Below are 26,660 nucleotides of genomic sequence, written 5' to 3'. Positions count from 1 at the left end.
AAGCCCCACTACTGCAAAAAAACAAAAAGCAAACAAACAAAAAAAGAAAATAGGTAGGTGGGTAGAGGATGACATTTATTTCTAGTATCAATCAATGAGGAAAAAAATTTATATTTTGAATAAATTAAGCTTTTTCAATCTTCATATATAAGAAGTCTTTTCCATGAAGAACATTGATTATTTATCTATCTCACTGTTGATTTATCAAATATAACAGAAAAAAATCATCAGAGTCAGTCACATAGAAAAGGGGTCTCTGGTTTCTCACATTACCATAAGTAGCAATTTACAACAGTTTAATCAGGTAATTACCCAAAGTTGCTCTGTTAACACATCAAAGATTCTCAATCAAACATATAACATTGCTGAAATACAGAAATATTTCCAGTATAAAATGGAGAGAACTGATAGATCAGTGATTTCTTCTCTTCCTGTTCAGACTCAAAGTGATGATTGTTTTTCTGGGCTGCAAGACAAAGAAAATGTTTGTTTTTAAAAAGACTGGATGACGAGATTTTCAAGATTACTTTATAATAGTTCTCCCCACAATCAGCATTATTAAGTGGGAAAAACACCAGCAAGTAGAGAAATGCTTCAAAGAATCTTCCACCCCAAATACAGCCACACTGGTAGCAGCTATACTTGCCCCACACCAGGTCCTATGTGGTGCTTGCAGCTCCCTAATTTATTTAAGCACTTCCTAAAAGGAATCTGAGCATGGGAATTGTGATAGGTCATGGGCCTAACACTACAAAAGTTTAAGCTACTCACCACACAGAACTGAATGGTATACTGTTTTCATAGTAAACCTTTACTGAGATGCTACAAGAGTAAAAAAGATGGAGAAACTGGTGAAGAGAGGGCAGATGGAGAAATGAGGTGTTTCCCAGACAAGGCACAATTATTAAACAAACACAAAAAGACCTAGTGTGGGAGTTTGCCATGGTCAAATTTTGGATATGAGGGGATGAGAACTCACAGCTTATCCTAAAATCAAAGTAAACATAGATTCGTTTGACATATTTAAAGAAAACAACATTGGCAGATAAAGAGCCAAGGACTGCCACTGCCATGTGATAAAAACTTTAGCAAAGGCTCTTCTGCCTACTGTTATTCTCACTTGCTGGCCCACAAAGACAGGAGAACAGTCCTTTGGATTACAACTATGGGAAGGTTGTTCTGTGCTTGTTTGTTTGTTTTTAACTTGGGAGGTTTTGTCCTGAAGGAGAATGAATCCAATAGGAGTTATTGGCTTCCCAGTGAGGGTAGAAGAGTACATAAAAACTTAGGGTAAGCTTGGAGCTAACATGAAAACAAAGCTCACTGAGGTCTTCAAATGACCATGCCTTACCTGAATGACGCACTCTCCCTTGTAAGCTGTGCTTTTACCTCTGTCTTACACTCACATCACTCAAATAAAAAATATACATCTTCACCCAAATTCTCAATTTAATTTACCACATGAAATAGCATAAAAATCTGTCTTCTAATCACTAAAGACCAGCAAAGCATAGTAGCTATCTCCAGTGTGGCAATGCCTATAGACAGACAGACTTCAAATTACACTGGTGTGTATATTTTTACATTACCATCCTGGAAAAATAATGTTTCATCCTCAGAGGTTATTATAATTAAAGTTTTATTCCTAAAAAGAAGAGTAATATGAGAGAATCAAGAAAGAAAAAAAAAAGGAAGAACTCAATATTCTTTAAGCTGTTGTTCAAGAATTTAGCCTAGGGCTGGTGGAGTGGCTCAAATGCAAAAGCGCCTGCCTCGCAAGTGTGAAGCCCTGAGTTCAAACCTCAGAACTGTCAAAAAAAAAAAAATTCAACCTACTGTGGCCTATATGATACTATTAAATAATTATCCTGGGTTTACTTGAACACCTAATTATCTCAATTTCAGGACTTTCACATTATGTGATACTTTTAAAAGTTAAACCTATAGACCTCGTGAAAGTTACAGAACAAAACACTATACAATAGTCCAGATAAGGGCATTTCCTTCAAAATTACACTAGAGTAATAAAATTATGTAGCCACATATTACCTTCAGAAACAAAGAACTGTGCTAAGTAAAATGCAGTCTTCACAGCATTAGGTGCGTGGGAAATGCCGCTTAAGCTCTTCCACTCATACGGAGCTTTCTCAGGGTGCCACTGCACACCATATACCGGATATTTATATCCTGTATCAAGAATACAAATCAGCAAGTGGTAAGAAAGGCTTGAGATGTTACTTTAAATTGTTTCACGTTCCATGCTTAAAACATTTTAGAACTCACTACATCAAAGTAAATCTGTGTATATTCTGAGATGCAAAATAAGTAATTTCTGTTCATAATCAATATAAAAATTCCCAATAGCATATTTCACTGATTTTCAACCTTTTACAATTTGTAATATGGCTTACTTTTCCAGGTAATCGTGGTTAAACTAAAACAGTTCAGCCTTAACATGTATCTCAGACAATAGTCAAATACACGTTTTTGCTTTGTTTCTGTGGTGTGTTTAATCGATTGAACCCAGGACCTCACATATACTAACCACACATTTACATCTGCAGGCTCAAGTGCACATTTAGTTAGTTTCCTCCATGACAGGTCTTTCTCTGTCCCCCTTCCTACATGTTTTCATCCCATAATAATATTTCTATGAACTATGCCAGCAATTCTGGTTAATACACAATCACCTATGAAAATTTATATACTCATCTCTTTTTTTTTCAGGTGACTTTCCTCATTTTAATAGGAAAACACTCTCCCCTCTATTATTATTTTTTTTTTGCTTTGGTATTATTACTATGACCACCATCAGAAAGTACTTAGGGAAATGAAGAGATTCAGCTGAAAGTGGAGATGTGAAGTAGGAAGTGCACTGCCCTCCCACTTCCCACTAGACCTTTCCACTGCAGACCAGGTTATAAGAAGGGAAACATTTCATCCCAGCCTTGGTGGGGGTCACAAGAGGCAAAATATACCTGCAAGTAACTCTGGGCACTATATCCTATCACTTCACACTGCCCCTCTCCCCACCTCCTTGTGACTTTGCACCTTCTTTCTGTCTGCCCCAGGACTACCCACGAAAGTACCAGCAAGAGGCCCACAGGCCGGGTGACTAGGAAATAAAACTATAATCCACAGTCAAATGAAATGTAAACCTAATGTATTTCTCTGAGATGTGAAAGGCATTATTGCCTTAAATGGTAAATTGTAGTGAAGATTTAACCAAATATATATATAGATACATGTAAATAGATACCCCAACATTCACTGCAATTTCCTGGCAACTATAGGAATCATTCCCTGCCTCACTGATTTACAAGAGCAGCAAAAGCAGAAAGAAAAAATTATGCAAACAACAGACCATCTGAAGGATTCCAATCTTACATATGTCAGAAAACTTTCAGTGATAAAATTTTCAAACAAGCCTGTTATGATGATTACAGCCGAAAGAACCAAGAAGGAGCCTAAATTCCTAACTTGCAACCTAGCACTCTTTTATTTGAATAGCCATTCAATGATAACTTCTGAGTTTTACCCAAAGGTCTCAAAACAGAGAGGAGACGAAAATATGGCTCCAGCTTTCAGTGAGTTCTTAGTCTACAGGGGAAGATGGAACTTGAACAAATACATGTAGTAAAACAGATTCATTCTGGCCAGGTGCGGTGGTATATGCCTGCCATCCCAGCTCTACAGGAGCCACAGGTAGGATTACAGTATGAGGTCATCCTTAGAAAAAAGTCAGATCTTACCTGAAAAACAAGTAAAGCAAAAGAGGACTAGAGGTGTGGCTCAAATGACAGAGCAAGTACAAAGCCCTGAGTATAAGCCCCAAGCCTCAATACTGCTGAGAGAGAGAGAAAGATAGAGAGAGAGGGTGGGGGAGAGAGAGAGAGAGAGAAAGGAAGGGAACACAAAGCAAGCATAAAGGAAAAGCACTGAAGAAAAGGAATGATGAAGGAGGTTTCCTGGAGATGATAGAGTTGACGTGACTCTTTCAATATATTTGAGAGTCCCATCAGAAGGGCATGGGGAAGAATGGAGCCTTAAAGAGAAGACAAGCAAACAAAACATGAGAAGCAAAGGTGAAAAACACTGCTGTGTGGAGAGCAGTAGGTGCTAAAGAGATCTCATAGGCAGGAATAGAAACCGGAAGAGAAGCACGGTGGAAATGATGGGGTAAATTTAGACTTTATCCTCCAATGGTGAAGAGCCACTGAGGAGTTCTGTTCAGGCAACCTGATTAAATTGGTTGGGATCACCATGACTGGCTGGAAGATGGATGTGTAGAACAATTAAGAGGTGACTACAGTAATCCAGATTGTAGCTAGAAGATGGTTAATGCTGAAGAAGGATAGGACAGGATGAAAAAGGAGGAGGAAACATTCAAAACAGATTTGGGAAGTAGAAATTAGCATGAATCTTTTAAGCATGGAGAATAAGGGCAAAAAATGAAGGATGGTTCCCAGGTTTTTAGTTTTGGGTGTTTTGGTGAAAGGCAATGCCACCAACTGAAGGTAAAAAATGCAGGAGGGGAAATGGGGCTGGAGAGAAAATAATAACTTCACTTTGCATTGGGTTGATCAACCCTTCCCAGAATTCCCTAGATGGAATTATCTCTGTCCCTTCCTGTTTGATCAGTGTGCTATGGTTTAGATGTGTTCCCCAAAGTCACATGGGGAGTTAAGTTGAAAACTTAATAGTATGTGGAGTTGGGGCTTTTGGGATGTAATCAGGATTAGGTGAGGTCATGAGGGTGGGACTAATGGCACTAGTGGCTTTACAAGGAGAAGAGAAACTGAGCTAGCACACTTGCTCTTTCTCACATGTGCTGCACTCAGCAATGTTAGGAAGTAGCAAAAAGGCTCTCATCAGAAACTAGCAGATGCCAGCTAGTTTCCTGGACTGTGTCCTGGACTTTCCATCCTCCAGAACCTTGAGCTAAATAAACCTCTATTCTTTATAAATTACCTAGTCTCTGGTATTCAGCAACAGAAAACTGACTGGGACACAGTGATGTATCTTTGAATAACAGTATGCTCCCACTTTATTTTAGTTTTTTTCCACTCTAGCACCCTGTCCTCTCAGGTACCTCTAACCAGCCTCACCAACTCAAAGATAAGGCAAAGAACATCATACACACAAAGCAGATGGAGTTCCCTCCTTCACTGTGCTCCTTTCCTACTTCCAACTTCTCCCAGCACCTAACCTGTCTGCCCCATCCCATCACACTTTGTTTATAGGAGGTCATCAAAGTTTAGAATCCTCCAGATAGAGACAGAAGACAAAGTCTATAAAGTGACATCTCTTAAGGCTTCTGGATAAACCACTAACTTGCATTGCATTTCAAGATCTTTATTGCTATCTAGTTAACTGTGTGTGACCAACTGTGCTTCCTGTTTTTCCAGGAGTTTCCTACTTGTACAGATGAGTGAGAAATACTCTAGGACAGATATACAGAGAAATATCCAAAGACTAGTATCTACACCCATAAATACAAGCATATATTTAATAGAAAAAAAACATCTATTTATCTCAACAAAGTTGAATCCATATCACATCCACAAGTCATCCTGAATATTTGGGTTGTTCTTCTTCACTGGCAACTATGAGGGTATTGCATATTTAGTAATAGCAGGGTTTACTAATATTTGTTACTATTCACAGTTAATATTACAGTCTGAAAAAAATGTTAGTCTTAAACTTCACATTACTCTTATTGAAAGACAAAACAAAATTGCTACTATGGCAATTCTTTTTTTTTATTATTGTTTTATTATTCATATGTGCATACAAGGCTTGGGTCATTTCTCCCCCATGCCCCCACCCCCTCCCTTACCCCCAACTCTGCCCCCTCCCTCTCCCCCCACCCCCTCAATACCCAGCAGAAACTATTTTGCCCTTATTTCTAATTTTGTTGTAGATAGAGTATAAGGAATAATAGGAAGGAACAAGGGTTTTTGCTGGTTGAGATAAGGATAGCTATACAGTCACAGAGTGGGAGAAAATATTTGCCAGCTACACATCAGACAAAGGACTGATAACCAGAATATATAGGGAACTTAAAAAACTAAATTCTCCCAAAACTAATGAACCAATAAAGAAATGGGCAAGTGAACTAAACAGAACTTTCTCAAAAGAAGAAATTCAAATGGCCAAAAAACACATGAAAAAATGCTCACCATCTCTAGCAATAAAGGAAATGCAAATTAAAACCACACTAAGATTCCACCTCACCCCTGTTAGAATAGCCATCATTAGCAACACCACCAACAACAGGTGTTGGTGAGGATTCGGGGGAAAAGGAACCCTCTTACACTGTTGGTGGGAATGTAAACTAGTACAACCACTCTGGAAAAAAATTTGGAGGCTACTTAAAAAGCCAAACGTTGATCTACCATTTGATCCAGCAATACCACTCTTGGGGATATACCCAAAAGACTATGGCAATTCTTTTTAAAGTACCACTTACCTATTATAAATCTCTCCTTTAATTCTTCTCACTATGGCTTAGGGATCACAAGAACAAATTGGGGCTAAAAGCTCAGTGACCTGGCTACCAGCTCACATAATAACCATTATTTTCCCCATGTTCTCACTGCTTTTTTTCATTTGGCAATATTCTTTTTTCCATCTACTGTTTTCAGCTTTCAAAATTGAAAAAAAATCATTTATTTGAAAAAATGCAAAAAGAACATATACATATAGTTTAGGAAACAAAATGGATACCTGATTATCTATCACCCAGATTAAGATATAAAGCACAACTAATAATTCCAAAGTTTTAAGGATCCCTTCCAAATCATATCAGCCTCCCATTAGCACAATAAATATTACTGGAGTGAATAATTCATCACCTCATTCTTTCCTTAGATATACTGTTTCCCTTTTGCCAAGTTTTGAGCATCATATAAATGAAAACCTATAAACATATAGTATATTTTTCCCTTGTATTTTCTATTCACTCAAAATTGTTTTCAACATTCACTTATGTTCACAACATGTGTCATGGATGAAAGTGTTTCATGGTTATAAAAGCTGTTAACTGAACAGCTGTTTGGTATTCCATTGGATTCATTTATTTAACCTCTGCACTGTTGGGCATTTGGGCTGTTTCCCTTTTTGTTATAATATGAATAATAACACCATGTGCATTGCTATGTACATGAAAGGGTTTCACTAAGGTATTTTTTAACAAAGGAACACAACTGCTGGGTAATATTACTAGAATGTTCAATTTTACAAGGAAATGCCATAATGTTCTCCAATACAGTTGTAGCCATTTCCACTCTAATCTTAACGGCATGAATGTACCTGCTGTGTCATATCCTGGATAGCTTTGGTATCAGCACACTTAATTGTGTCAATCTTGCCAGTATAAGATGGTTTTTTGCTGTGGCTTCCATTTGCATTCCCCTAGTCATGACCACAGTGAGCAACTCATCTCACTGAGCCACAAGTATATTGGGCAGTCAGGTTTCTTCTCTTAGACTACTGCAAATCTCTTATCCATTAGTAATAAGCTACTTTATTCTTAATTCATGGTTTTGCTTTATGTAAGTTAGACACAGATCTTTTGCCAGTTACATGTATTACAAGTACCTACTTTTTTCTACTCCGTTGGTGCTTTTTTTAAATGAATACAACTTCTTAATTTGGTTGAATTCATCAATCTTTTCCTTTAGAGTTTTCATTTTTTTGTCTTGAAAACTCCTTCATTTACACAAAATCAGAAAGATATTCCCTTTATTTCCTCTGAAATCTGGTTTAGTTTTCCTTTCCACATAGGTCTTTTATCCATCTGCACTTTTTTTAATATGAAAAAAGAGTCTATCTCTTTCTCCCTTTCCTTCTTTTCCTTCCAGCGTTCTGGCTGGATATGTTAGAACTCCTCAACTTTAGACTCCAGATTCTAATCTTTCTGTCAACACATTTTATACTACTGTCTACTACAGATTCTGAATACTTCCATTACATTTACTTTTTATTCTAGCTGACTATTCTCTATTTCTAAGCTTCTTATTAAGGTTTCTTATTTTCATTTCTAATAGCTGAACTTACTCTTTTCAAATGTTTCATTCCTATGTTTTCAAGAGCACTTTTTTAAAAACTTGAAATAGGATTGTTAGATATTATACTGTATCTCGTAATTCTAATATCAAAGGTTTGTACATGGCCAACTCTACATCTATTCTGTAAGTTCTCACACATGCTACTTTGCTTCCTTGTGCATTAGTCATTTGGGGCCATGAATTGCTCACACTCCTCTAAACCTCAGATGTAGACATTCCTTGTAGCCTGTAAATGCCTGCTCTTCCCAAAAGAATCATTTGAATTTGCTTCTGCCATGAATGTCTGTGCACTACCTGTCAGAGACAACTTTAAACAAAACTCAAACTTCAGATCTGTTAAGCTTCCCAGTCAGCACAATGTAAGGCACACTAGGAAACCAGCCTATCATTATGAATGCTCAAAGTTTACTCCCTCTACCTCCATCCTACTCCCTCAGTATAGGTTTAAAACGGGCAATTCTTCTTGCAGTTCTGCAGTCAGGATTCCCAGTGTATTTAGAGTTCACCCTCTCTTACAGGTACTGCCTTACAGATCCTGCTCTGTGGGGTTCTCTCCATGACGGGGAGAAGGGGCTCCTGAGCATTATATCAAGTTCTGACTCAGTAATAATGCTGGTTTAAATACCCCAGTCAACTCAGAGTTTTGGACTTGAATGTCCTCATTTTCCTGCCACTTCATCAATATATTTGAAAAGACATTTTCTCTAGCAGCCACACTTTTTGTTATTCTTTGAAGGAAAACTTGCTAATCTGTAATACTGCTAGAAATACAAGTCATTATCTTCACTTATTTCTTCATCCTCCCCCCTCCCTATTCTTTGTCTCACTATCTCATTCTAGAAAATAACCAGGTAAAATTAAACTGATTTGGAACATGGACATGCCTCCTGTCTTCAAAAATGCCCTCATTTCCTTGTTCAGCCCCAAATCAATATGATTTCATACATAAGAAAAGAGGTACCAGGCTCCAGAAATGGTGGTCTCCCAAACCAGACATGAGAAGTAGAGGCAGAGGGACTGAGAGTTTGAGGCCAGCCTGACTACACAGTGAAACCCTATCTCCAAAACCAAAGAGACAGAGGAAGTAATAAAATGAAAATAAAGTACACATGCTACAGTGATATACATACCTTCCATTGATGAAATGAACTCTATCTTGCCATCTGTATTTGTAGTTAATACATTGAAAAAGTTCATTAACTTGTCATTCATTGTAAAATTCTGGAGTATAAAAATAAAATAAAATTATTTACTCTGTAGTTATTCCATTATATTAATTTCATCATGTAGCTAACGTGATACCTTCACAGAAAGACTCCATTTGTGGAAATTTGCAGTCAGAGGTTCTGTGGCTAATGAAAGCAGTAAGTCAGTAGGAAAATTCTGGAACATTCTGCTTCTCAATGCACCTGAAATAAATTTAAGTACAAGAGAAATAATTTAAACAAAAGGGAAAATAAAAATTCATCAACGTCACTTATCTGCAGCCAAAGAGAAGCCATTAGTAAGACACTTAAAAGATAAGCAAAGCACATTATTTCCATGGAAGTATTCCAGTCACAAAATGTGTTTAACATAAATTCAAATATGCTCCAGACTTAAGAAATTTTCCTTCAGATTTTAATATAAGTAAAATTCTTCTGATAATGAGAATTTGCAGGTTAACCATAGAATAAGTAGAGAATCTTAACTGTAGTTCCCCAGATATCACTGAAAAGCAGGTAAAACTTTTCAAGTATGTATTTGTTTTCTAATAAATGGATCTAAAATTTTCAACACATTTTCAAAGATGTCTGGTGCTTAGAAGGTAAAAAAAATATCGGCAAGGTAGAAAAGCACATTAACCAAGTCAAACACATTCTACTCAGTAAACAGATGAAAGAAGCAATACATCTTCATTGTCAACCAAGAAGACTTTGTAGTCAGATACACAGACTCAACTACCGGTAGAGGGATTCAAAAGAGTAGTAATAGTCTGGACATGCCCAAGCCTTTGATGCTAGCTGTCCCAAACTAGGCTTCTCATTCTTGTTAACGACGCCCATGAGAACCTTGAAATAATGCTTTTTTGTATAAACTAGGCTTTTGACACATGCAACCAAAATACTCTGACCTAAAACAGTCTTCCCATAAAGTTCTTGCAGTGATTAAGTAGGATAATGGAAGAAAGAGCTTTCAAACATATAAAGAATTCTATAGGTCCTATTACTTTCCTTCCAAAATCCTAAGAGAACATTAATAGTTGGTAGCACTTAAATATGAAGATGCAGAGATCAAGTAACCTATAGGAATCATCATCCGCTTACATTGAATGTTATAATAAAGATTCTTGTTATTGTTCTAATTTTCTGACACAGATTCTAAAACCATTGGAATTTCCTGAGGTATAAAAATGTCATTGTTAGCCAAGTGTTGGTGGCTCATGCCTGTAATCCTAGCTCGAGAGTCTAAAGATCAAGAATATTACAGTTTGAGGTCAGCCCAGGTAAAAAATTAGTGAGACTCCATCTCAACCAATAGTTAGGTGCATCTGTCATGTTAGCTACAGAGGAGGCTGAGATCAGGAAGAACACTGTTCCAGGCCAGCCGAGGCAAAAATGTTCATGAGACCCCATCTCAACAGAAAAAAGCTGGGTATGGTGGTGTGTGACTGTCATCCAAGCTATGGCAGGAAACCTAAAATAGAAGGATCATAGTCCAGACTAGCAGGGACAAAAAGCAAAACCCTAGTTCCAAAACAACCAGAGTAAAAAGGGCTAGAGGAGTGACTCAAGCAACAGAGTGCCTGCCTAACAAGCATGAAGCTCTGAGTTCAAATCTCAGTACCACCAAAAAGGATGTCATTGTTATGGTAAGGAAGTGACTTTGGGTGGGAGAAAATCTTTGCTAGCTATACATCAGACATGGGACTGATAACCAGAATATATACGGAGCTCAAAAAACTAAACTCCCCAAAAATCAATGAACCAATAAAGAAATGGGCAACTGAAATAAACAGAACTTTTTCATAGGAAGAAATCCAAATGGCCAAAAAACATTATGAAAAAATGCTCACCATCCCTGGTTATAAAGGAAATGCAAATCAAAACCACACTAAGATTCCACACTAACCTCACCCTTGTTAGAATAGCCATCATCAAGAACATCACCACCAACAGGTGTTGGCAAGGATGTAGGGAAAAAGGAACCCTCATATACTGCTGTGGGAATGCAAGCTAATACAACCCCTATGAAAAACAATATGGAGACTTCTTACAAAACTAAACATAGATCTGACATATGAACCATCAATACCACTCCTAGGGATATACCTGAAGGAATGTGACTCAGGTTATTACAAGGCACACCCATGCTTATTGCAGCACTATTCACAATAGCCAAGCTATGGAAACAGCCAAGATGTCCCACTACCAATGAAAGGATTAAGAAAATGTGGTATTTATACACAGTGGAATTTTACTCAGCACAAAGAATAATGAAATTTTGTGATTCTCAAGAAAATGGGTGGAACTGGAGAATATCATCTTAAGCAAAGTTAGTTAAGACTCAGAAGACAAAAAAATTGCATTTCTCCCTCATAAGTGGATTATAGACCTAAAACAAATGCAGTAATATTATTGGACATGGGTCACACATAAAGGGAAGAATGTGCACAGGAGGAATAGGTAAAGGGAAGGGAACCTAAAACTTGAATATGGTTGATTTGCTCTATTTAGCAGAGTGAATATTGTAATCTTAAACTAGCAGAGGCCACTAGGGGAAGGGGACTAGGAAGTAGTGAAGAGGTGTGGTAGAGATGAACATCAATGTGGGTTGCAATACACATGTGCATGGAAGCAACACTACGAATCTCTCTGTATAGCTGTCTTTATCTCAAACTAGCAAAAACGCTGTCTTTCTTATTATCTCTTACAGTTTATCATCAAAAAAATTGGATAACAAGAGGGCGGAAGAGGTGGGGGGGTGGTCCAAACAATGTATACACATGTGAGTAAATGTAAAAGTGACTTAAAAAAAAAAAAGGGAGTGACTCTGGTAGGACCCCAGAGTATCTCGCGATAGGTGCTGATTACCAAAAAGACTACATGATTAAAAGGTTGAGACTTTGAGCCAGTCCAACCTTCAGATACAGAACAGAGTCTGGAGACTGAGTTCACTCATGTGGCCAATGAGTCAATCAGGTTTTTGCAAGGAAACTCCCATAAAAGCTCTAGACACCAAAGTTCACAGGAGTTCCTCACTGGTGAGTATACTACATTATGAAACAAAACATGAGGGATCCTAGGAATCCTCAAATTTGTAGAAGATAGTAAGAAGATGGAATAATGGCCTGGGGATGTGCTTTATGGTGACACACAAAACAGAGCAATCTTATTGGAGATCATGTCCATTAACTTGTGGGATCTGCACTAACTCTAGGTGTTTAGTGGAAGAATTAAATTGCAGTCCAGTCAGTTGGGATTGAAAAAAAATATAGAGCCAAGGGGAAAATGTTGACACTATACTAATAATAGCTAATATTTGTAAGAGTTATATTTAAAGTAATTAGCACACTGGATAGAAAATATCATCTTATTTAAGAGAAGTAGACTCTCATGCAATGAGGAATCTGAAGCTAAGAGAGATTAAATTATTCCCAAAGGTCAAAGTGAGAAAATTAGGACTCAAAACCAAGATGAATTTCAGAGTTATTAATCACACATGGGCTTGGGTATTACTAGAAGCAATGAATTATCAAAATCTAAAATGCCTTTAAGTCATCTTCACAAATGAATACAAAGGGGAGCACTCACATCTTCAGCATGGGTAAATACTTTAAAAATAACGTTTTAAGTAATTTTTTGATACTTTGATACTTTCTACTTATGAATCCTATTCAGTCAACATTTTTTGAAGGGTTTAAATGAGTATTCTCACCTCCAGTGAATTTCAGCGGCAATGGCACTGAGGTAGTATTTGTGAGAGTTAGTAAGCGTTCCTCACTAATCAGATATGAAAGCTCTTGAAATCCAAGGCATGTGCCCCACACAGGAAAATAGTCTCCTTCATCAAAACTCTTTGGACAGTGAGAGAAAGAAAAGCAAAGTTTATTAAAACTTTTTTAAACAAAAGTTAAACACATGGGTTTTCATTACTAGCCAGGCTCCTGAGTTACACAGGGATTTCTGCAGAATTTTCCAAGATCCAAAAACAGATTATCACTTAATCTCCAGACCAAGCTCCCAAGCAGGCTGGAAAAGTAAGTTGTGGATGCACTGTATATCTTGGTCTAACTGTGAAAGGCCGTGGGTTATTTAATCTAGCTATCAAAAATTATTAAATAAGTGTCTCAAATGCTAAAAGCACTTATTTAGGGAAATATTTAAGGGAGGGTGGCCAAGATAGCAGGGCCAGCAAGATTAATTAGAAAACTGCCATTAATAATTAAGGAGAGAAACAGAAAGGAGCTAAGCTATGAGGCAAACATGCGCCCAAAGTGAGGCATTACAATGAAGCAGTCAAGAAGTCAGTGGGATATATGATCTGAGGTTCTCCAAAGAAGCCACCAACTGTGCTGAAAATCCTATGGACTGACTTATTGACTAGAATATTGTGATTGGAAAAATGGAATATTGCAAATCAAGAGGCCAAACTATCCTGGGCTATCTTTAGTACCTTTTAATAGCCATTTAATATCAACCTCTGTATCTGATTGAACATTTTTATAACTACTAGGCAAAATTTTGGGAATATATTATTAAACTTAGCAGACCTCTGGCTTCTACCAATCTAAAACCTAAGGATGTTATAACATCTAAAACCTACAGTAGAGTTTTCCCCACTATGCTACAGGTTGCCTACTGGATGCCCCCACCAATGGCTTTGGTAAATGCATTAATTATGGCATTCTTTTGTTCTATAAAGTTCATTCAACCTCTTCCTCTGGGAGCATGTGATTTAGGGTAACCTTAAATTTGTGTTCCAGGGCCTTGGTCACTCATATTTGGTTCAGAATAAAGTACCTTTTATTCCCTTTGCAGCACAACCTATCTTTTGCGTTGATGGCTTACTGTGAAGAGGTTAAATAGGATAGAACAAATTGAGAGGAAGAGCAGATTTCAAGAAGCGAGAATCAATAATATCAGACCGATGCTCAGTACATAATAAAAGGATAAGATGCTAGAGGGAGACGCTAGAATTACCAAGCCACATAAGGATGTTGTTCACACCTAGAAGCCCAGAACATAGATGGGACCAGCCACTGACTGCTAGAGAACAGTGCTAAATGTTATGGGAGATAGGCTGGTTAATTGTGAAGGAAACATTACCAAATACTTACAAAAAGAATTATCCTTATAGAAACTGACAAAAGCCATCTGGAGTGACAAGCAATGACAGATATTTACCTGCATGGACAAATTGTAAAAAATTCTGGCTGCATGGGCATAATCGGAGAGCACCAGGTCCGCACTTCCTCCAGGGAAAAGGATTCTGAAACAACATCAATTAAAATGCATTTTTCCCCATACACACATACAGAACATAATTTTTTCATTTTAAAGCAATTTTTTCCTTATTATCTAAAGCAGTAGTATCATTAAAGAAAATTAGAAAACTAAGGGATATATATATATATATATATATATATACATATGTATGTATATATATTATTGATAATACTAGCCATTCAGAAACTACTACAGTTAACAACACTTTGATGCATATGCTTTTAAAATTTCTTCAATAACAAGCTTACTTAATGAAACAGAGTATAAATAAATTAAAGTTAAGTAAATGAGAAAGGGGCAAGAGGAGTACCCAGAGCTAGAAACCAAATAGAGACAAAACTCTTTTAATTAAGGTGGTAAGTGACATCAAATCAACTTCAGGTTCTTAATTCTGAGTTTAGCTCACAAATAATTTTTAACTATGAAAAACTAATCACAAAAAGTATTTAGATTAGAACTAAATAGCTATAGGAATTTACCCCTGAGATCTCTTTAGAAATAAGCACAGTGTTAGCTCTTGAAAACAAACACAATGACCATTCAACAGGTCTAGAAAAAGAAGAGTCACAAACATTTGATTTTGTTTTACTCTACCCATAAACAGGAAATACAGAAAAATATTTATCATGTGCTATGTTAGCTTTTTAAGTTAACTTTAAATTTAGAAACTTATATTAGGTCTTGAAATAACTAAGGATTCAAAAGACATCTGGTCTCTGTGACCTGCAAAAGTTGGACTAAGCATATTAAAATTCTGAAAATATACCAATATGAATGAGATATGTCAAATATCATTTTTGAGATTGTTTTTCATTCAAAAGCATATTCTGCTTCTATAAGTCAGACTTAGTACTAGTGTGAGACAAAGATGATTAGTGCCTGCTGATAGGAAGATGACAGCCTAGTAGAAAACATTTCAATACTGTATAGTAAGACATCTGCCACAAAACCATGCAGAAATTGCCACAATTAAAAGTACCTTAATGGACTGGAGGTATGGCTCAATTGTAAAGTGCCTGCTTTACAAACTCAAAACCCTGAATTCAAACCCCAGTCCCACCAAAGAATAAAACAAAACAAAAACTCAGTCCCACCAAAAAAAAAAAAAAGGAAAAATAAAAGTAGCTTAATTGCCAGGTACCAGTGGCTCATACCTAATCCTAGCTACTTGGGATACTGAGATTGAAAGTATCACAGTTTGAGGCCAGCCCAGGCAAACAGTTCATGAGTCTCCATCTCCAAAATAAGTACAGCATAATGGAATGAAGTTGTGATTCAAGTGGTAGAGTGCCTGCTTTGCAAGCGGGAAGCCCTGAGTTCAAACCCCAGTCCCCCCAAAAAAAGCAGTGGAGGCATGAAGTTTAGCCACTTTTGCTCCAAAAAAAAAAAAAAAAAAGAAAGAACAAAAAGGTGGCTTAATCAAGACTCACTTGCTGTTCTCTCTTTCTATTAACTCAGTATTTAAAAAGCTGCCTCTAAGCAAATTTGGTATGTCTAATCTTGAAGTTCTTTCGGACAGTAAAACTTGACTGTCCCTCCCAGATTACAACCTCCTATGAGGCAGGCTTTTTCCTTCTCTGTATTCTCCCAAAAAACAGTATTGGATCCCCTGCAAAACAGGAGCTCAATAAAGGTGTGTTTGAAGCTGCATTAGAGTACTGCTCTTTTTTGTAGTGACAATCAGAAAGAGTAAATTATAGCCCCTGTTTTTCCCTCTTTCAGAGCCCAACTTTTGGTGCCTGTGCTGTGCTGTGCTGTGCTGAACTGTGCTATGGCAGAAACTATGGGCCTATGAAGAACATGGAAGGGGAAGACACAGTAAGGGATTCCCTGGTCAATTTAAGAACCATTGCTGGATTCTATGAAGACACACAGAGCATCTAAACAAGCTGACCACCAACAATACTTTTTCCTGTCTATACAACTACTATTCCAGGTTCCTTTCCAACAGGGATGCAGTTGAGGAAAGGGTTGGAAAGGGATGAAGTAATTCAAAAAATATATTGTGGGGCAGGGGATGTAGCTCAGTGGTTAAGCATGCACGGAGGCTCTGGGTTTGATCCCCAGTACCACAATAAAAAAGTATGTTTTGGGGGCTCTTGCATTATATTCTGATCTAGACTTACTTATCTTTGTTCTTATCAAAGTACTTTGTGCATAACAGGCAACAAGCATTGTAAGTGCTTTACTAAACTGTCCTGAATTTACAGTAAATATTTACTAAACCAACTTGAATGAAAGGTAAATAATTTTTGAACATAGCTTTAAAAAATAAACCAATGCATTAATATAGCTTTTAAAAAGTAAAATAACAACAAAGCTCTTTAAAAAAAAAGCTTTATGATAAAAAGAACACAAGACTTCTTCACCCTATTCCCAATCAAAAATAACTACTGTTCATTTTTTGTGCAAATTTAGCAGAAATACACTATATAAATCTCCCCACCCTTATCTTAAAAACAAAAGCAAGCCAGGGGTGGTGGCCCAGGCTGGTAACATCAGCTACTCAGAAAGTAGAGGCAGAAGGATCACCTTGGCAAAAGCAAAAAATAGAAAAGGAAGGGGCTGGATATAACTCAAGTGATAGATCGCTTGCCTAGCATGTGTGAGGGCCTGGATTCAATCCCTAGTACTGAAAACAACAACAAAAAAAAGATAAAAAGCAAGTAGCAAATATACAATATATGTACCACTGTGTGTCTTGCTTTTTTCATGTAACAATACATTCATATAACAAAAAAGTAGTATCTATATATATGTTCTATTTTAAACTCTTGCATAATACTCTACTAAATGTACCTAGTTTATTTCATTTCACCAATTCCTACCTGCTGGACTAGTGAATAACTTGTAAATTGAAGTTATTAACACAAGGAGTGTAATATATTTGTAAAATAAAATTCCCTTTGAAGTTCCCAGGTCAAAGAGTAAATATTCCTAATTTAACAGATTTTGCAAAACTGTCCCCCAGAAGACTATATAATTTATAGTCCCACTAATAAAATGAAAATCCTTGTTTCTTTATACGCTCATGATGGAGTAATTTTCTGATCTCTGCCAACCTGATAGTCAAAGTGGATTTTAACTGCTGTAATGAACTGTTCTTCCTTAAACTAAGAGTAGTTTAGAACATTTCTTCATATGGTTAAAATCCTTTTCTGTGAGTTAACCAATCATATCTTTTGTGGTAAAGCTAAAGAATAAAAAATAATTCCAAGTTCATTCAAATTACCCCTGAAAGATAACCAATCATTATATTCAATCATCTGAAAGATAACCAATCATTGTCAAACATACGACTTATAAGACCCCTAAGCAAGCAGTTTGTGTTGCCATTCAAAGTGACTTACAAATATTCAAGACAAGCAATAAAAGAACAAAGATTACCTTGCACATGTAAAAAATTTTTATGTGTCTACTATGTAACGATTATATATATTTCCTAATTTGTCTCATACTCTTTCTGAAAATTTTTCATCTTCCAATAAAATATTTCCTACAAAAAACTCAGAAAACTAATATCCAAGACAGTTATAAAACAACTTTACAATGGTTATATAGAAGCAAATATAATATTTATACATATTTTTGCAAAAGCAGACAGTTATGTAGACAAATGATAGACTGCATCAAACCAATTGACATATACATTGTATCAAGCCAACTTACCCATTGATGGATTTGAACATTTCTTCATACTCTATATGTGTAAGATCAGGCCTGAAAATAATAAAAGCAATTTACAAACCATTCATTTCTGAAACCTAAGAAAAAAAAGTAAACTTCCAAATGAAGTCACCATATTAACTTTTAAATTCAAATGAATAAAAAAATTTTGGCAGAACTGTGTGTTAGTCAAGTACTCTACCACTGAGTTACATCCCTAACATGAAAAATAATTCTTAAATATTCAGCAATTACCTCTCTACCTTCCTAGAGCCATTTTTTTTTCCAAACTACATATATACCACATCATTAAATACTTGTTTTGCTAATCAGATAGGTAAATGTTTTTCCATGGTCTAATGAAATTTAACACTGCAAAGTATGTGCTAATATGCAAAACCTTGTAGACCATGAGTTTGGAGACTCTTAGTTTTCTGATAGCAAAGAACTATAAAAGAAATCTAAGGGCTGGGACCTGGTGGCTCACACCTATAATCCTAGCTACTTGGGAAGCAGAAATCAGGAGGATCTCATTCAAGGCCAGCTCAGGCAAATAGTTCTCAAGACCCTATCGTGAAAATACACAATGTAAAAAAGGACTAGCAGAGTGGCTCAAGTGGTAGAGTACCTGCCTGGCAAACATGAGGCCCTGAGTTCAAACCCCAGTCCCAGCAAAAGAAAAGAAAAGAAATCTAAGAAGTTTGGTTGTTTTTTGTGAAGATTAAATAAAAAACTTTATTATAATGCCCATTGTAACTATAAGCAACTCTGGAGAATAAAAACAAATACAAATACATGCCAAATCCCTACTTCATTTCATCACCAATAACCAACTGCAAAGGTGTGGGGACTAAATGGGTATTCAAAATTAAGAATGGTTCAGATCTAATGATACATTACAGACATCACTGTAGACTTGCCTAACAACTCTGAAGCACCATGAAGGACTTCCTAACAGTCACTATGTAATTGATGGTTTTAAACCCTATGGTATTAATCTATGACAATTGGCAGCAACCTTTAATTAAGTCACAGTAAGATGTCTGCTCTTCCAAAAGTTCAATAAAATGTCTGTGGAATCCTTGCAAGAACACTCCTGCATTAGGCAGTTTTCTGTTTCTATCAGAAAATAACAAAGCATATGCCTTCTCAAACCCCCACAAAAGCAGGTTTACATAAGATGTCAACCACAGTCCATTTCTGCCCCAGGGGAAAGTTTTAGGGGGAGCCAGAACACCTCTCCCACTAGTAAGTAAACACCTGTGACGCCTACACTTGACTGTGCTCTGCCAACGAACTCCACGGGCTCTGCTGTAAGTCCAATAAGCCGCAAGACCAGGTCTGTTTTTAGAAGTTCATAGTAAATCCCCTTTGGTCAGAGAGCCCCAAAGCAGAGCTTATGACTGTTTTAAATGGAAGTCAAACTGGTAGCCAGCCCTGCCTTCAAAACTGATAGGGAAGTGAAATGTGAGTCTATATGTTCTCCATATTCTGCCAGTTCAATCTTTCCAGACTATACTAGCAAAATCCTCCCTATACATATTTAAATCAGGATAGGCAACCATCAGGAGGGAGAATGGATGGAGATTTCTCAGCTGCACTCCAAGGACTCCTGAGCCAGCTAAGCTGTGCAGGCTGGTTTCAGTCATTTCATTAATTCTAAATAATTGTTTCCCACATTGTCCATGACAGATTTGGGGCCCCACTTATAACTATTAACAGGCCTAATTGTTGAATGTATCACAAACTCTCCTGCCTCCGGGGCCTATCAGTGAAAATAAGCTAGGTCCCACTTTTTGAACACAGATGTCATTTGCATGTTGTCAGATATTTCATTACAGAGAAGCCTTTCTCAAGAAATACATGAGAAACACTCCACTCTCTTTCCTTAATCAAAACAAAATGGCTAAGCTCAATAATGATGGCAAATTATAGTTTCAGTAACCTGAAAAGGAAGGGTGGTACCCTTGTCAGTAGACAGCACCTGCCCCATTTACAATCAGTCCCAGATAGCTATCTTCAAAAGAAGCCCAAATTTCAGTCTTTTACAAAATCTTCTGATTTGTAAACTTTAAAAAAAATTTTTTTTGTAGCACTGGAGTTTGAACTCAGGGTTCCACACATGCCTGAGAGGTGCTCTACACATCTCCAGCCCTTTTTGCTTCAGGTATTTTTTGAGCAGAGTCTCACATTTATGCCCAGGCCAGTCTGGACTATGTCCTCTGTTTATGTTTCCCACTTAGCTGGGATGACAGTCATATACCACCACTCCCAGCTTTTATTGGTTGAGATGAGGTCTAGTGAACTTTTCACCCTGTCTGGACTCCAATCATGATCTTCACCTCCAGAGTAGCTAGGATTACAAGCAGAAGCCACATTGCCTGACCAAAAAAAATTTTTTCTAAACACTATGAACTTAAACCAGAAGCAATCAGTGGTTGTACACTGTATTTCCCACAAGTTCCACAACGGAAACAGGATGACCTGAGGGCATCAAGTATTTGAGAAAGAAAGTAGCAGAAATAAGGTAGGAGACAAAAGACAAACTTCTTCATCTGTGGCATAATTTTGCCTAAGTCTCCCATCCACTTCCTTCTCCCTTCTAAAGTACAGAAGGTAGCCCCCAGTAACCAACACACAGATACAAACCGAATAGTAATGGTATGTCCAATATTTTACCTTAGGTAATCCTTTGCAGGCTAGTCTGGGAATTTGGCTCCCATGTATTATATTGTTTCTACAGGATCAGAATTTCAAGATATAATTTTAAGATATATTCCAATTTCAAGGAATAGATCTTAAATGAACTTTGGAAACCCAAGCTGGAGATTAACCTCTATTCCTATACTCACATTTCTAGCCTCTAGTATAAATATCAGCATTCTGCAAGTCATCTGATTTCAAAACTTCCCTGGTTTCCAGCATTCTCATCTATTTCTGCTTCCCTGTGTCATTTCATTTCATTAGTCATCGAGTCTTACTGGTTCTTTAAAAACATGTACCGATCAACTCCACAACCAGGGTTGTAAACCACAGCCTACACGTCCATTACTTCGTCACACCCGGTGCATCGCAAAAGCCTCTGAACTGAGCTACCAGCTCCCATCTCTCCTTCAGTGTCTGGCCCATGTTATGAGCACTAACTTCGTAACAGAACAGTTTGCATTAGTAAGCTTCCATTGAAACTTTGCAACACTGTGCTGAGGACTCTCCTCAGCTCTAAAACTCTGGTGTTATCTGGATTCCAAATCAAGATTGCATTTGAAAAGTTAGATTGGCTACCAAGAAATAAAAACCAATGTTAAAAGTAAATGTTCAGTTAAGGTACATTAATTGAAAAAATCCAACAAGAAGATAATTCTTAGGAATTTGACCATAAGATTATTGTGTGGTACAATTCCGTAAGTGTAATATTATCAATTTATTGTCATCATACTTAATTATATTAATATTTATTATTTTAAAGTATTATACTGTTTTATATTATATTACATGTAATATTATTAATATTAATGATTTAGTTTTTAATAAGGAGTTATTTACAAAATGGGCTGTACAAAATAAATAGCTATGTTTTGTGTGTGAAATCACTTAGAATGGATTGAATAAGCATTCCGGGAGATTCTAATCCCCTAATTTTAGCTGACAATACATTATAAAAACTTTTAAGATTCTGTTTGCTAGCTCTTTCCAAATATGAGCATGAAATGAATTCAGTGCTTCCAAATGAAAACACGTAGTGAATCACATGTTCTTACGGGGCCATTTTATCATAAAACTAAAGTAGCTCCTTTAAAACTACAATACCTGTCATTTACACTGAAGCAACACTGATATAGTGATCATTTATAAACTTTTAAAGGGTGTGAAAATATTTTTAATAGCCATCTTCTAAAAAAATCTCCTTCATTCCCTAAGTGCTCCCTTATCCTAGTACTAAGGAAAAAGTTGGTTAAGTCAGAGACTCGATTATTCCATTATGTTCATGATGTCTGTAAGGACTATCTTTTCCAGAATAAGGGAAACTACCTCAATGCTAGCATTAATTTTTTTTTCAAAACTGAGGTTGAACTCAGGGTCTTACTCTTGCTTGCTAGGCAGGACTTCATACACTAAAAGTTTAACATGAGACTGTAGGTATTAGGTTTGTGGCAAAAATCAGATGCATTGTCACTACATTTGAATTTAATCAGAGAGAAAGCATTTTAGAAATGGAATAGCAATTTTTATATACAGTGTAAAAAACACTCAACCATACCTTACTGGTACGACTCTTGCACCTGCAGACTCTAGATACTTCACATAGGAGGCAGCAATATAGTATTTTCCAAGGTTTTTCATTTCTTGACTCTGACATCTTTGCATCAATATTCCTAAGTTTTAAAAGAAGTTTTAGCTTCAAGTAAATTAATTTCTTGCTCAAAAACTGAAGCACATCACAGTAAAAATATTAATATTTTATTCTTTCAATTCACAGAATTAAATGGGAAACATCTTTTGCAAGTCCATTCACAGAGTTTGGAAAAGTAGTAGTGGAGGATGACCTGGGTGCCATTTAGCTTCCTCTTGCTCACCACATCAGGGAAGTCAAAAAAGTCCCCGAAGCAAGATTAGATAATACTAGCATCCTTCATGTAATCTTAGACGTAGAGCCCATCTCTGAGTGTAGATCCTTAAGTCCACAAGATGGCCACTCCCTTCTCCCACACACTCAAAGACACAATGGTTTCCTTGCCTGCAAGGCAAGAGTAGAAATATCTTCCACCCACATCTCTTCTCCACCACTGTAATTCAAGCAACCAACATGCTTGAATCACAGACTATTAAAAGGTCTCTATCCTTTCTCAAGGAGCCCTCCAACGCCAACCACTTTTCCAAATGAAAGCAAAGCTGACTGACCACCATTCCTTCATTCACCCAATACTGATGAATCATACTGCATGCCAGGCACTGAACGAGTTGTGGGGCCATATGAATGAAGATCACAAAAATCCCTGCCCTGTGGGCTTTCATTCTAGAATGTGTAGCTAGAGATACAGGTTAGCATGGGTCACCATCTTGTTTAGGCATCTCAGTGGTTCCTAAACCTTAATAAACTCTGTAAGACCCTGTGTATTCTGTCCTACCCATTTCTCTGGCCTCCTCTTACCATTGAAACCGAAGTCCAGCACAGTACTGGCATCCAGCAACACAGAAAATGTCAGCACATTCTTAGCATGTACAAGAACCTGGGCTCAAACTCCAGCACACACACATGAAGGAATATATCTGTGGGTTGAGTACCTTTGCCTGTATCATTCAGTATTTCGTTTGGAACACTTTCAGTGCCTAGAACACTTTCAAAGGCCATCTGACAGGATCAGCCTGTCACCTGTATTAGTCACATCTGTATTTCCAGCTTCTTACAATAACTGGTATGCATCAGATACTCAGATAAGATATGCTAAACGTCAAACTGTGCTCAGGAAGAGTATTTCTCCTCTCACTGGTAGGTTAAGATTGTCTTCAACTAAGGAAAATGAAACTGGGTTAGGGAAGGAAGAATTAGGGAGTGCCACAGGAAATGGAGTGGTACAGGGCAGGCAAGGTACCCGGAAAGAAGGCATGGGACATCATGGGAACTCAGGTGCCGGAAAGAGGAAAGAAATTAGAGTAAATTCCACCAACACCCCTCCACCACCCCTTGTCTCCCGGATATTCACTTTTCTCATCCCTGGGAAGAGTTCAGACTGTACTCCCTGTCTCTCTACGTGTAGCCAAAATTCCATACACACTTCATGGCCTTTTGTATTTTCTTTGTCTTTGAATCCTTTGCACTTCCTAGAGTAATGCCTTGCACATACTAGGTGCTTAGTCAACTATTCGGTCTTAATCGATGGGGATGACCAAAAGCATACTCCCTTTCTCTGCATTAGACCTTGGGCTATCCCTGATTCTAAGAAATGGAAACAAATCTCCTATTTTCATTCCTTTTTATGCAACTCTGTGCATAAAATTATATAATTCACCTTGAAGAATATAACCAGCATTGTAAGAATATGGAATAAGGCATTGTGGGTTCCAACTATTAGTATGCAACCCATTGGGCACTGCCCAAATAAAAGAAAAAACTGTCTAGTTTGTGTTTGGTTACAGCATACAGTGCTCAGTTTCATGGGGGAAAACCTAGTATGAATGGCATACCCCTACACAGAGTGGGATAAAACTAAGTGAGTTATCCACCTATGAATTTCTTTTGGCAAATTTTAACTCCAGGTGGATTACTCCAAGGTAATTTCCCAAGTCATATCTCAAATATCTATTCTATTAATGTAAGCTGATTTAATTCCCTTTAAAACATAAACGTGCTTGAAAACAACAAAAAATTTACGTGCTTCACTTTAAGATTAAGCAGAATTGACGCTAAGATTACCACTGCCGCTTGATGATGCTGACGATGACAAAGTTCAAGGTAATCTTTTACATTTTTATGTACAATGAATGTACTCGAAACACACCCTCAATCAGGGAAATTTTAGAAAATATAATGCATGTACAGAGTTTCTAGATGCAAACAAACAGAATTGCTACTAGCTATGCAGAGAAAGAATCTTTTATCTCTTGTAGTACAAATGCCTAGCTATATACAAAAAAAGAAAATCCGCAGGAATGTTCACTGTGCCCCTCTCCCCTCTCCCAAGTCTAACCATGAGGTTAAGGAGACATCTGCTACACTTCAATGCAATCCAAAGGGAGTGTGGCCAGGGTTACCGGTACTGACAAGGAATGTCCCCCAAACCCTGTATTTGGGGCTCCGGGTGGGGCGTGCTGTGGGAGCGCAGCTGTAGGGAACGCCCGGGACCGACCCCAGCCCCTCCCCTCGGCGGGGCTTCTTACCAATGATGGGCTTCGCTGTGGTGCGCTTGGAGGGTCGCGACAGCCCTTGGTTCGCCGCCCAGCAGAAGAGCAAGCCCAGCACGCACAGCAGGCTGCCCAAGCTCGCCATCGCGCCACCTGCCTCCTGCTGCTGCTCAAATGCACTGCGGGAGGGCTGGGGCCGCGGCGGCCGGGGAGGCCCGGAGGCGCTGGTTCACGGGGACGCGCACGGCGCTGCGCCGCTGCACCTCGCGGGCCTATGGGAAATGTAGTCCGGGCGCGCGCTCGCGGAGGGAACGAGGCGCGGACGGGCAGCCCAGGCGGCGCGCCAGCCTCATCGCTGGGCCAGCGACCCCTGCCGGGACTCCGCAGACGCCTGGGGCGACACCAAGTGGTCTCCGCCGCTGGGAATCTTCCCTTTCCAGTGTTATGTCGCCGTGGCCCTAAGTCACCAGTACAAAGTCGAGACCGGCAGTCCGGTCCTCGAGGGGTGGGGTCTGGGTCCCAGCTCCGCCTGCTGTGGTAACCAAGCAGCAAACAAGGCTGCCAAGATTCTAGAAGTCACCCGAGAATTTTGCTGCTTAAAAGGACAGGGCCGGGTCTCTAGGAATGTAGACCTCGAGTTTGACAGTCCGGCATTCGATGCACCCACAGCTTGTGATTCCGAGGTGATCTCCACGTCTTGCTATTAACTTGGGGGTCCAGGCATCTGGAGGAAATGAAGAGGACCATGGAGGACAATGGATGTGAACACATTCCTGGGGCATCGCCCCACCTTGGAACCGAGTCATGGAGGGGCTGACGCCTGGCATCTACTGCAAAGACGCAGGTGCGCATCACGCCTGCAATCCATGCCTGGCCCTGTAAGACTCACTGCTCGCACCACCGCAGACAACCAGAGATTGTCCTCTAAAATGGGCGCAGAAACGATGATTTTGGCTCCTATTCATTAAACGCATTTTCAAGATTCCAAAATATATGGATATATAACTTACGGAGGTCAAGTTAAATTCAGATTAAAACTGAGTAGTATTTCAAAACCTAGGCAATGCGAAGTATCGAGGATGAAAAGTTGAATTGAGCAATGTATTTTCCACAAGAGGTTTACAATTTATTAAGAAAAAAAGACACTGAACATGACCTGTAGGGAGAACAAAAACAGCATCTTGGCATATGACTACAGTAAGTAGCTTGGTTTAACAAAGAAATAATGATACTGTAGAAAGATGTGGTGAGAGATACTGTGACAATGCCAAGCTATCTTTAAGCATAATTGAATGGACAAGGAGCGTTTGCAAATATGAATTTGTGGTGCAGGAGCGATTGACTATCCACAAAGGAGAAAAATTATTACATGGCATTAATTACATTAGGTATAAATGTGAAAGGCAAAATATACTTTGATTAGGAAATTCTTGGTGATCAGAGGGTTCATAAAACATGCTAAAAAACAAGTGTTAGTGGGAAAAATGATAGATTTCATGTTAAATATTAAAAAGTATGTAATTTTAAGCAAATTACAGGTAAGACACGCATTTGGAAAATATATTTATAAAATGTAGAGTTTTTAAAGTATTTA

At 38.0% G+C, this 26,660-nt stretch overlaps 2 protein-coding genes across 2 annotated transcripts in view; one reads left to right on the top strand and one right to left on the bottom strand.

Annotated features, from left to right (window-relative positions):
* Positions 1 to 18,992, top strand: part of Nkain3 (sodium/potassium transporting ATPase interacting 3) — a 698,611-nt gene extending 679,619 nt beyond the window's left edge. Inside the window, exon 7 of the mRNA XM_074068602.1 lies at positions 16,283 to 18,992. Coding sequence (XP_073924703.1) covers positions 16,283 to 16,444 — 162 coding nt within the window. The 3' untranslated portion in view covers positions 16,445 to 18,992. The remainder of the gene's footprint in view (positions 1 to 16,282) is intronic.
* Ggh (gamma-glutamyl hydrolase) lies at positions 55 to 25,318 on the bottom strand. Its single transcript, XM_020182290.2, has 9 exons — positions 25,103 to 25,318; positions 22,485 to 22,599; positions 18,230 to 18,280; positions 14,459 to 14,543; positions 12,990 to 13,128; positions 9,375 to 9,481; positions 9,203 to 9,293; positions 2,050 to 2,187; positions 55 to 466 (listed from the first exon to the last, which is right to left on the bottom strand). Exons 1-9 carry the CDS (start codon positions 25,209 to 25,211, stop codon positions 345 to 347), a joined length of 957 nt encoding a protein of 318 aa, XP_020037879.1. The 5' UTR covers positions 25,212 to 25,318; the 3' UTR covers positions 55 to 344.
* Between the last annotated feature and the right edge of the window lie 1,342 nt (positions 25,319 to 26,660).

This window comes from Castor canadensis, chromosome 3 (assembly GCF_047511655.1).
Source record: "Castor canadensis chromosome 3, mCasCan1.hap1v2, whole genome shotgun sequence".
NCBI classification, from domain to species: Eukaryota; Metazoa; Chordata; class Mammalia; order Rodentia; family Castoridae; genus Castor; species Castor canadensis.
This window is presented reverse-complemented; position numbering and strand designations above follow the sequence as displayed.

Bases quoted from the DNA above. Each gene is read 5' to 3' on its own strand.
- Ggh (XM_020182290.2), bottom strand. From the start codon at position 25,211: ATGGCGAGCTTGGGCAGCCTGCTGTGCGTGCTGGGCTTGCTCTTCTGC. The intron at 18,281-22,484 runs GTATGGTTGAGT...TATTATTTTCAG, and splicing joins GCAAGAGTCGTACCAGTAAG to GCCTGATCTTACACATATAG. The intron at 2,188-9,202 runs GTATGTATATCA...TTCTTGATACAG, and splicing joins GTTCATTTCATCAATGGAAG to GATATAAATATCCGGTATAT.